The 12,557-nt window shown below is 47.9% G+C and overlaps 1 protein-coding gene across 1 annotated transcript; it reads right to left on the bottom strand.

Moving 5' to 3' along the window:
• Positions 1–2,399: 2,399 nt before the first annotated feature.
• Positions 2,400–5,815, bottom strand: EGR1 (early growth response 1). Its single transcript, XM_083182192.1, has 2 exons — positions 5,357–5,815; positions 2,400–4,722 (listed from the first exon to the last, which is right to left on the bottom strand). Exons 1-2 carry the CDS (start codon positions 5,574–5,576, stop codon positions 3,425–3,427), a joined length of 1,518 nt encoding a protein of 505 aa, XP_083038318.1. The 5' UTR covers positions 5,577–5,815; the 3' UTR covers positions 2,400–3,424.
• Between the last annotated feature and the right edge of the window lie 6,742 nt (positions 5,816–12,557).

Below are 12,557 nucleotides of genomic sequence, written 5' to 3'. Positions count from 1 at the left end.
ATGGGAGTGAGAAGGGGCGCAGAAAGTGGGAACCTAAGGGCATGCATGAACAGTAGTGCGCCATTCCACAAAAAGACACAGCTGCTACTGCAATTGCACCCACCTCCGAATCAGTTCCTCTATGTTGTATTTAAAACTCCTCGGTCGTCCATTTACCTGTTGGGTCCTATTTATATCTCCTGTGTGCTGGAACACTCTCTGCACATAATTTGCTTAACTTTCCCAGAACAATGTGTACTGTATGCCTTCATTTAGTGTAGCCTACAGTTAATTTTAAAATCATAATTAGAATGTTATAATATTCAAAAGGTTTTGCATATTGTGATTCTAAATGTTTATTTGTGAGCTGTGCGATAAGAAGAAAAATCCCTATGTGAGATATGCACTAATGCAGTGGTTCCCAAACTGTGTGCCGTGGCTCCCTGGGGTGCCTCGGGACACATGCAGGGGTGCCCTGGATTGGTGGTCTACGACCAACTCAAATTATTAATGGTTAATTCTTTATGAGAAAAATCAGTGCTGACGGCTGCCAATCATAAAATGTGTACAAACAGAAGCAAATCCTGCCCTTTACCACATAACTGACCCTAAGAATTCCATATAAAGCCCATCAAATTATTTATTTTTTGGCCTAGGGGTGCCATGAAAAAAATCTGATACTCCTAGGGTGCCGTGATTCAAAAAAGTTTCGGAATCCCTGCACTAATGTGTTCACATTGTTTGAGAGGATATTCTCCAATAACTGTGCTATTCTATTGCAGCTTTTCCCTGATTCCAAATCTGCCAGCCATGTCTGTTTCCTGGCAAGAAGAGTCATCATTAAGAGGGTTATTCTAGTTCATTCTTTCTGACAAAATCCTTCTTAGATGGACAAAACCATGTGCACTGCGGGTGGGGCAGATGTAACTTGTGCAGAGATAATTAGATTTGGGTGGGGTTTTTCTTCAAAGTGAGATCTATATTGCAGTGTAAAATCATGCAGTCAGTATTTTCCCTGCACAGAAACAACAAAACTCACCCAAATCTAATTCTCTCTGCACATGTTACATCTGCCCCCCTGCAGTGCACATGGTTTAGTCCATCTAAGAAGGATTTTGTCAGAAAGAATGAACTAGAATAAACCCCTAAGTCTATGTCCATGTACATTGCTACCTGTGAATTTAGCCCAGTGTGCATGTTGGATTACTTTTGTTAACCACCGTAGGTGATTTTAGGTTTGTCTGCTCTGTTCTGTTCTGTGTCTGCATAATCCCCACTCACGATATGGGTTACGGCAATGTAATCTGAGTCCCTCAGCACTTACATCAATAATTAGGTTTTCTGCTTGTGGCAATATTGAGCCAGACATTTATGAAATATGCATATTGTATACAGTAATTATTAATGCCTGCTGTATATATTCAGATCTCTACCAAGCACAGCTTTGAGCTAGAATTAGGGTGTCTCAGAATCTATGGGAGTTCCTGTGTCCCCAAATAAAACCAGAGCTGCCCTGGGATAAGTATTGTAAGTGGGTCACAGAGGTCCTGTAGCTGTTACAACCTTATTGCTATACCGCACAAATAAAGAACACATGTAATGTAGTGTGCTTCCCTGTGTTCTCTGGGCACTAGAGTATTAGACATGGCCCTGCTCAGCAGAAAGGTTACTGAATTTGCAGTATGAAGAAGTATTGTACTTGCATGGAGTAAAGGGTGGGGTCAAAGTTTAACATGATCAATTTTCCCAGTTCAGATCCTTCTGCTCGTGTTTGTCCAATAGAGGCTTTGTAACCGCAATTCATTTAGCGCAGGGTACAGAAACAGAAATGTATGAAATATGGCAACAGAACATTTAGTACCGTGTGAAATGGGTCATGTAAACTAGGTAATGTACTATTTGGAAATGTAGTGTATTGATTACATGTGGACCACTGTATGCCAATGCTTTAAAAAAACAATATTTAATTACAGATGGTGTTACCAGTACAGTAATGGTCCCACAAGCATTTGCCTGTGACTATTACTTATATACTGTATGTACCATATAATACAGATTGATCTCTAACACTAAATGCAAAGGAAGGCCCAGGATTGTGTTCTTCTGTTGGGAGATGTGGACAGGGGTGGATTGGCAATATACCCCACAGGGGAAGAGTCTAGGTGGGCATGAACACCTGTGAGGCCACCTGCGGCCAGGAGAGGTTAGTGGGTGGCATGCTGGTGTGGTTGTGTTAAGGGGGAAAAGGTTGCAGGCTGGCAATGTGGGCATGTAAGGGGGTCACTTTTTTGGAAATTCACAATCTGCCCATGGTTGCCGACTTCTTGTTCCAAAAACACACGTGACATCGGATTTTCATAGGAAGACATAGGTATCCATAAACCCAGACATGAATAATAAAACACATCAACTAAAGGAAATAAAATATTTTATATATTTTATTTTTTTCTGAAGGATATGTTGTACACCAAATATCCCATTGGCAGTAAAGCGCATTCAATGTGTTTTAAGCCAAACAGTCACTTTGTTTAAACAAACACAAATATAAAGTAAAAATAAAGACCACAAAATAATGAACTGCATGTTTATAACATACAAAATCCATGCCTACTTAGTAGGTAACTACAACATTCCATCTCTTGAATATATATTTATAAATTTACATTTCAATTACAAAAATAGACTTTTGTGTTTTTGCTTACATTCTTCGTTAATGAAGCTGTGCTTCAGTTCCCTCTCTGTACCTTTTTCAGGTTGTTTATACATTCTTTTAAGAAATCCCTTTCACCTTAAGGCTAGATGCAATGCATCAGTACACGCAAATGCACGTGTCAAGACATCAGCAAGGCTTCACAAAAAGGCACCAAGTTACTGGAAACTAGATAACAAAACTTTTTTGACATATGTAAAAGTACCATCTGATGATATTTACAGAAATCAAACAAAATCATAAAAAAGGATAAACAAAACAATACTCTTACACATGCTCGAATACATAAGTGCTGATCCTCAAACTGAAAAGTCATGATAGCATCATCACTAGATACCATTTACAAACGGCGTCCCTAATAATACCACATGAATATGCAAAGGGGAAAAATTCACATCAAGGGTACCAAAACAAAAATAAAAGCATAAAAAAACGTAAACAAAAACCTTGCACATGTACAATATACATTATGTATATAGTAAAAATCCCTTTATGCAAATAAAAGTTGATCTTTAAAAGGATCATGTTGAAATAATTTCAATTATTCATGCAAATTAAGTCTTTTGAAAAGAAATGGGAAATTAAAATGGCAGTTTCTTAGGCATTTGAAGCTTATCAGTTTATAGTGACCTTTCTTTTTGCTCATGAATCGGTCACTCGTAACCTCCCACTTTGAGACCAAGCTTAAGAAGTCTTCAGTTTGTGCCTATTCCTGTTTTGCACAGAACCAAATTCTCAACAGATCTCAATTGTCCTAGGAGAATATGTCACAGACATATCAGAAAGTGCTGAGGACACAGGTGAACTGTAGGAACTGGTGACTATTGAAGATGAGAAGCTTGTAATACCTTGGGCCTGGAAGGTGGCGGTAACAGAGGGGTATGTGACGGCTGTGGAAGGAGATGGGAAAGAACTGTGGACTGGTGAAGGATAAGAAGAGGACACAGGGGAGGAATAGGATGTTGGCACTGGAGATGGGTAGGATGTTGAAGCCGATGGAGAGTAAGCTGAAGGAGAGTAAGCTGAAATGGGAGAAGCAACCGAGACTGGAGTTGCTTTATCAGTTTTTTTGTCCTTTTGCCTTAAGTGAATTTTAGTATGCCTCTTTCTCTCATCACTTCTTGCAAACTTCCTACCGCAAATGTCACAGGCAAATGGCTTCTCCCCTGTATGTGTGCGTATATGAGTTGTTAAGTGGTCACTTCTGCTGAAATTCCTCATGCAGATACGGCACTGGAAGGGCTTCTGCCCGGTATGAATTCGGATGTGCCTTGTTAATTCATCGGATCTGGAGAACCTCCTGTCACAGGACTCAACAGGGCAGGCGTAAGGTCTCTCATGAGGAGGGGTCTTGCTGGGGCGGTTGGGATACTTCCTCATTCTGCTTGGCTTGATGAGCTGAGATTGATAAGTACTGTTGTTGATAGTCTTGAGGTCTTGTGAAACAGTCTGTGTGGCAAAGGCCTTGATGGTAGACAGGGGTGTGAGGGAGGGCTGGTGTGTTCTTGTTTCCATTGCCTGGAAGGGTTTCTGATCTGGGGCCACCAGGCTCACATCACCCTGTTGCTGTGTGAACAGGTAATCTGGGATCATTGGTACTTGGAAACTGGATTTGGTAACTGGGTATGCAGGGGGCAGGTACTGGATTGAAGAATTAGAAGTGTTTTGGAAAGACTGAGGTGACTGGTCAGGGAAGATATCTGTGCTGGAGTTGGGAAATGTTGGTGCAGCAGAATAGATTGGGCTGCTGTCATTTGATTGAACAGAGCAGCTTAGAGGTGGACTCTGGGAGGAAGATGAGGAGGAGGATGGCGAAGATGAAGGTGTGGAAGCAGAGGGCGAGTTTGCCATCCCCACCAGTCCACTGACCAGGCTGAAGAGAGGCTCTGGCCACAGGGTGTTGCTGCTGTTGGGGGCAGGCTCCAGCGAGAAGCGGCCAGTGTAGGTCAGGGAGGGCAGTCTGTTGATCTGGTTGGCATAGCTGGTCTCAATCACTGATTTGTCATTGCTCAGGGACATCTCAGAGAAAGCATCTGTAACAATAAGAGACATCTGGGTTACATACTGCACACAGCATATTGGTCATCCCTGCTATCATTATATACTCAGACCTGCCAGCCTGACATACATTAACTACTGTTACCATTGTCCTGGGAGGCCCTTTGCACAGATCTCAAGCACTGCATGATCTGACGCAAACAGAATTCCCTGCTAGGTTATTTAATATTCACTGCACAATCCGCCTGCAAATCCATCTGCTCATTCACTAATCCTGCTCTAACATCAAATGCATCCTATCGATCTCTCCCCTTTATAATGTATGGGATGAATCACAATGCAACACAGAACACACACACACACTGTGTAAATGGCTGATAGAGACAAGACAGCCTAATTAAATGCATGCATAAGTTTATTTTGGTCCATGAATAGCAATACGCCTCACTACTCATATGTAGCCTGCAGATGCAGAGTGATCAGGGGGAATAGAACACACACTGACATTAAGGGGTGAGGATAGATTGCAAACACACTATCGATGGAGAGTTGCACACATACATACATCCATACATCCATACATACATACATACATACATACACATGCACACACTGACATAAGGGGATCGGGGGAATTGCACACTGACACGGGAGGGATGCGGCGCTTACCTGCTGCCAGGTGATCGAAATTCTCTGACCCATCCCCAGGGGAGTTGAATCCGCTGCCGTCGGGGACTGTGGCGCCCAAGAACTGGGATCCCCCTGAATTGAGCAGCATCATCTCTTCCAGTTTGGGGTAGTTGTCCATGGTTGGGGAGTGGGGGAAGGAGCTGAAGGGGTCAGAGATCTGCAGAGGTGAGATGAGCATCTCTGTTTTGGCTGCTGCCATGTACTCCTCGGGAATCCCTGGAAGAGAAGCTGTCACCGCAGCACGCACACTAGGGGACGACAGCTCCTGTCTCCCCGGCGGGGGCTGAGGACAGGCTACACTGTGTGTTATTGGGAGGGTGAGTGTATGTGTTGTGCTCTTAGATGCTGGCTGCTGCTGGGGTCGTCGCCGGTCTTGCACTTGCTGCCGCCCGCACGGCTCCCCCAGTCCTGCCTGCTGGAATCTCTCGCGGCTCCCTGGGATCCGCTTCTATATAAAGGGTTCGTAGCCCTCAGGGCCCGCCCACTGCGCGTGACGTACATGGCCATATATGGGGTGCAGGAAGCCCTTATTTGGAGGCGGCTGGAGGACCCGTGACGTCGCCTCGGAAGGGGGAAGACTGGGGATGGAACTCCGTGCACTCCTATGGAATGACCGGCTGCGGGAGCCGAGAGGCAGCCCCGTCCCGGGGAGATCCCCGCACACGGCGCCCGGCGCGCCGGCAGGGTGTGTGTGTGGGGGGGGGGAACGGCCATGGATTCCCGGACAGCAAAACCCCAACACCGGGTACCCGGGCACCACCTACTCCCCGCCTCCCCCGCCACCTTCCGGAAATCCCGGCCGGTCAGTCCATGTAAGGGGATGCCCATGTAAGGCGCGGTTCCGGCGGGGTTCCTTCCTGAGCCTTATAAGGACTTTCCGGCCTCGCTCCCTCTCCCTTTCTCTTTCACATAGAAAAGTGCTGATGAGGTGCCGGAGCCGCGGACAGAGCAGAGCTGCAGCCGCCTGCAGACAGCGGTCACTGGGGCACCGCTGCCAGCACGCCCGCTTCCCCCGGCCTGCACACAGCGCTGCCACCCGGGGGGATGCGGCGCAGGAGCCGCGGTGTCCTGTAGGAGGTGGTGTGCCGAGCACCAATGCCTTCCTGCATGTCTTCTTATGCCCAATACTGTAGTGGTTTTATTATCTATCTATCATTATACCAGAGTATCTGTCACCTCTAATTGGGCTTGAATGCGGAGACCACACAAAGTGCACATGTGAATGTATGTGCAGGTGCTCCTTCTCCATAAAGTCTCCCTTGTTCTGCAAATACATGTGGGCATACTGTACTTACCTGTGGAAAGTGCAAATACATAACATCAATGTCCAACATACTGACACATTACGCATTCATTATTGTGTTACCTTTGTCATCCTAAAGTTCGCTTAGCTTCACTTTTGTCATAAATAAATTCTGAGATTGACATACCTCCCAACAGTCCCGATTTTATCGGGACAGTCCCGATTGTCAGGGCCTGTCCCGCTGTCCCACCTGCGGGCGGCAGTGCCCCGCGGTGTGTGGGGGCTGTTGGGAGTCCCCCCTGTCAGCTGCTAAGCAGCGGGGAATAAACGCTGTGCGCATGCGCACAGCGTCTATTCCCGCAGCCAGGGGACTGGGGGCATGGCTAGAGGCTCACAGAGCCTCTGGGTCATGCCCCCATAGCGGCAAAATGGGGGCGTGGCCTTGTGGGGGGGGCCGCGAGTATAGGCCATGCCCCAAATTAGGCCACGCCTCCCTTCGGCGCGCACCAGCAGGGTCCCGCCTGCTGAGCTACTAAAGTTGGGAGGTATGGATTGAGGTATTGGCGTTTCTATAATGGGTGCAATGTGTGAAGTGCACATGGGCCATTGGGTCCACACTGCACCCATGTTTTTATATATATATATATATATTTATCTCTGGTGGAGAAGGATCTCATGTATATTTGGCTGTTTTTGTCTTGAAGAAGGTCTGAAATGCAGACCGAAACGTTGACCCAGTTCAATATTTTAATGGATTAAATAAAGCTGCAATTTTTATCTGCGAAATGGTGAGTGCCCTCCTTCAAAAAGAATATATATCTATCTATAGGTATGTATATACACACATACCTTTACTGAGTCCTGGGAAGGGCCGTGCTAAGGTGTTAGTCGCCTCCATCCAAATTATACATTTGCGCCCACAAAAAGGGTTGTGGTCTCATATGGAACTTCACAAAAGTATCCCCAATTCAAATTACACCACAAAATAGCACAATATTATTCACATTTTTTTTTCAGGAGCCCGAGGTGTGCTCCCTAGCATCAGTGCTGTGCCTAAACACGTGCAAAGGGGGCCGTGCGATCGAAGTGGGCCATCTCCCGATGGAGACGTGCCCCGTTTTTACCCTAACCCCTCTCAACCATAAGGCCGAAGAGGGGAAAATAGGGAACGGTGGGTCCTCTTCGCCGAAGCTTAGAGAGACCCTCATTCCTCAACCCCCGGAAGGGTTAGGACGGTGGGTCATCCGCACCCGAAGGTTTGGAGAGACCCTCAGTAGACTTCCCTCCGCCTTGCGGCTCGGGGTCGTCCTCGGGGGACAGAAGCTCTCCCCAAAAGGCGAGAGCTTCGGCACATTGGGGAAATGGAAGGCCCGAAAGGGTTGACCACACTACCCAAAAAAAGTGACAAAACTACAAAAAACAAGGAACGTGAAAAGTGACGAACGTGAGAGGGGAAGAGAAATAAATAATAAAGATACCCTAGCCAGAAGGCCGGGGTGGTGGTGTGAAAAAATTGTCCAACCCCATCCAAAAGGACGAGGTAAGGACGTGAAGCACTACCTGAAGGGAAGTGCGCAGTGCAAATAGTGGTGAAATATTATTCACATTACACCACATGAAGTGCCCCTTATTCATATTGCACAAAATAGTAGTGTACCTTATTGACATTACAACCCACAGTAGGGCCCCTTATAAACATAATGTCCACAGTAGTAGTGCCACACATAATTCCCACAGTAGTAATACCCCTTATACTTATATCCACAGGAGATTGTGGGGAGTGTGTTACCCATGAAATCAGTAAGAGAATACAATGCCATGGCTGCTACTAGAGTCTGATTAAGGCTACGAGGGCACAGAGCACTTCAGAAAAGGGATGGCCCTATTAAAGAGGTAAGCACTTTAAATATAATAAACATTGGGTTGTAACTTGGTCTCGCAGGCCATGTGGCAGCTTGGGGGAGCCAGCATCGGCGGAGTCTTTGGTAAGCGCAGGGAGCTGCTGCGCTAACAGGAGGGTCAGAGCTGCCACCTACTTAAGCCGCACAGGAGTGACAGAAACTTTTTTTTCAGGGGGAAGCAAACTTCTAGTTATGCCACTGTCTACAGGATACAACTGGCGGGTGAGAAGAGAACAGAGAATATATATATATATATATTTATATATATTATGCAGTCACATTCAGTAACTTCTTTTTTTCAAATGTTACTGCTAAACGTAAAAGTGCTGCCTTACTTTTTCACCAGGTGCCTGCACCGGGTTTCTCTCTCCCCAGTCCGATATCATATCCCGCCTCCTCCTTCACTGCAGCCTGCAAGCCAGCCATTCAATGAGCTGCAGGCTGCAACTGTGAACAGCTATACCTTACAGCAGCCCAGCACTGCTCTGTGGCTGCCTGTTATATACAGAATGTACAAAGTGACAGCAGGGGAAGGAGAGGAGGGTTTGGAGCTGTGTTTGACGCTGTCAGCGTCGTGCTTAGCGCTATCGGTGGTGCTGCCTGTCCTGTTCAGTTTTAGAGACAGGAGCTGGACAGTCAACAACAGCAGTATTGCAGAGCTGGGAGGGTGCCTCTTCAGCCTGGCGCCTCCCTGCTTTGCAGGATCTGCTGAGGGGGAACGCCTGCTCTGGTCCTGGGTCAGCAATGCAGCATCAACCAAAGATCGCAGGGAAAATGGCCATCGTGCGTGAGCTGCAGTGTAGCGGATGCCATGTTTCCGGAGATCTGCACAGTAGTTACCAGTATAACTCCAGAGTCTATGGCGCCATAGATAGGAGGGGGCCCATATGGTCTGCACCTGGGTCCCCTCCTCTGTTAATCTGCCCCTGGATTGTGACAAAAGGAATTCATTTTAAATATTCCTTTTGTATTGAAATGTTTTAATCATCTTGGTTGAAATGTTCTTAGGGACCCATTTATCAACCAATGTCTGCAACAGATATCTCCAATACCTGCTGTGATCCCTCCATTCCCCCAGCATCCACGTACATCAGAAGTTTTTTTTATGGGGGATATGATTCTGTCCGAGTTATCAATTTCTGTAATGCAAAGCCTCTCAGAAATTGTCCCTCGCAGCATAATATGCAACAGCCACCAAAATCATGTAATAGTTATACTTTTATATAATTAGGGAGACATTGGGGCCGATAGTGTACGGCCAGCACTGCCATCAGGGGTGTGTGTGTGTGTGTGTGGGGGGTACTATAGTGACAACTGTCCTGAACCTGGCCCCTCTGACAGATAGGGGAGGACCCGGTATGCAACTCCGCCATCCGCTGTCCCTATTGCCACTGGCGCTACTCTTTGATGGTGGGGTACATTGCTGCCTGCCTCTCGCATCCTAAAGTGAAATTGGGGCCCCCCTTCTCCCATCAGTACCATACCACGAACCACCTGCCCTCAAGCCACAGGGCTCGGAGAAAGCCCCCCCGAAGGCACAACTAGCTTGTACAATATAGCTTATTGTATGGTGTGATGTAACTTCATGACGTCATCCCGCACCAGTGAAGAGACCAGAGGAGCCTCCACCCTAAGGAGCACTTAGCAGTGTTGGAAAGAAATGGCAATGCAAACACACAAGAAGAAGGGTGGTACATCATTTTATAATAGCTGAGATAGAGAGGCAGAAGGGGAGCCTGGGCTTGTCTCTGTGTGAAGGCTGTAACAACATCTGCTGATTTTGTGTGTGCAGGCTCAGTATTCTTTAAACGTATTCTATATTTCAGGCATGTCCAAAGTCATGCCCGGGGGCCAAATGCGGCCCGTGCTGTCATTTCAAGCGGCCCGCAGCCTCCAGCTGAAAGCGGGCAGAGCATCAGACGTGGGAAGCACAGCACAGGACACTAAAGGTGGGGCCCCGGCGAGCGCCTTTACCTTGCTGTCTGCTGCAGTGAGAAGGTGCCGGCCGCCACAGTCAGATGTGTTTGGCGTCCTACCCCTGCTGCTGCAATCGTATATATATATCACCCTACTCCACAGTCACAGTGACAGCAGTGTTTGGGGAGGGGGGCAGCAAGGGGGAAGCTTGCTCCCGTAACATGCAGAGTGGAGGAAGGCAGCAGTGGGAGCCCAGGCATCTCCTGTCCTTACAGTGCCTGCAGAGCCGGCCCTAGCCTAAATGATGCCCTAGGCAAGATTTTGGCTGGTGCCCCCTAGCACCACCACTAGTTCTGCCTCTGACACTGCTCCCCTTTCCCAGCACCATCAACCCTCATCATAGCAGTCATCATTTTGGTGCTCCTACCTGCAATATTTTAAATAGAAACAGTGCACACATTTGGTGCGCAGCCCAAATAGGGGTGCGTTCTTGCTGGGAAGGGGCATGGCCACACAATTTTACCCCAAATTCAAATTATGCCACACAGTAGTGCAACTTTATTCACATTATATCTGTTACGATTAACCCCTGGAGCTCCAAGCAGACTTCCACAGAACAAACGGATGGTAGGAAATGCAGGATTTTTATTAAAGAATAAACAGGAAAAAATGCAGGTAACAGGCTGTGATGCAAAACTTGTGCAGTAATGAAAGTACAGGACATTGACAGGGGTACCGGATCTTTTGGCAGGAACGTGGCAGAGTGGCAGGAACAAAGAGTGGCAGGACCAAAGCAGGGTGGCAGGAATGTGCAGTGATACTGGAATCTATAGCAGGAACTTTGGCAGAGTGGCAGACGTGCAGGAATCTTTGGCAGAGTGGCAGACGTGCAGGAATCTCAGGCAGGGTGGCAGACGTGCAGGAATCTCAGGCAGGGTGGCAGAGGTGCAGGAATCTCAGGCAGGGTGGCAGAGGTGCAGGAATCTCAGGCAGGACTTCGGACCAAGGCTAAGGTATAGAGGATATGCTGGAAACACTCCTTTCCACAACAGGGATGAACAAACAATGACCAGCTCTGAGTGCTGGTCTCAGGAGGGATAAATAGGCCGCTCACAGGTGTCCAATTGAGCTGATTGTCTCCAATCATCAGGCACCTGATTCCCCAGAGTCTGGAGACAGAGATACAAGTCCACAGGTGCCTGATGCCCCTAGTGGTGATATACAGGAATACAGACATGCCTAACATTATGCCCCCCTGAAGAAGGCGGATTCCAGACGCCTAGAGTGTCATTTTCTCCTGTTCTTCTTCTTTTTGTTTTTCTTGGAACCAGATGAAGGAGCCATAACGAGACCAGCATCCTGGAGAGAGTCCTTCAGAAGATCCCACATCTCGGGTGGACCAAACCTTTTTAAAATCGCCTCAGAGAAAGCAGCCAAGTTGTACAATGCTGGGCCCTTAGACTTCACCAAAAAATGAGCCCATGTCAATGCCTCCCCTCTAAACCTTATCAACATGTTGGCAATCAGTTCCTCCATAGTTGTCCCTTCCCAAGGCTGGCAGAAGAAAGTATTGAGCATGGCGATATCTCCATCAAAATAGATGGGCTGGACTTCCCCGAAATCCTCTTTTGACACCAAAGGCACCTGGGTCCTGACTGGCATCTCTGGAACCCAGAATTCTGGCATGGCAGGCGGAACCTCAGAGACATCTGGTGGAACCTCCCGGACCTCTGGCACATCAGGCGGGACCTCCCGGACATCATGCAGAACCCTCCGGACCACTGGCACATCGGGTGGACCCTCAGGGGCCTCTGGCACATCGGGTGGACCCTCAGGGGCCTCTGGCACATCGGGTGGACCCTCAGGGGCCTCTGGCACATCGGGTGGACCCTCAGGGGCCTCTGGCACATCGGGTGGACCCTCAGGGGCCTCTGGCACATCGGTAGGACCCTCACGGACCTCTGGCACATCGGGTGGAACTGCTCTGAAAGGAAAAACACTGCTACTGACGGCCGACACGGCGGCCCTCAATTTATGCTCAATGACATGGGCATTAACGGACTCAGGCCCGGAGGCCGCGGAGGCAACAGACTCAGGCCCGGAGGCCACGGAGGCAACA

This window comes from Crinia signifera, chromosome 4, assembly GCF_055691185.1.
Source record: "Crinia signifera chromosome 4, ASM5569118v1, whole genome shotgun sequence".
In the NCBI taxonomy this organism is placed as follows: domain Eukaryota; kingdom Metazoa; phylum Chordata; class Amphibia; order Anura; family Myobatrachidae; genus Crinia; species Crinia signifera.
This window is presented reverse-complemented; position numbering and strand designations above follow the sequence as displayed.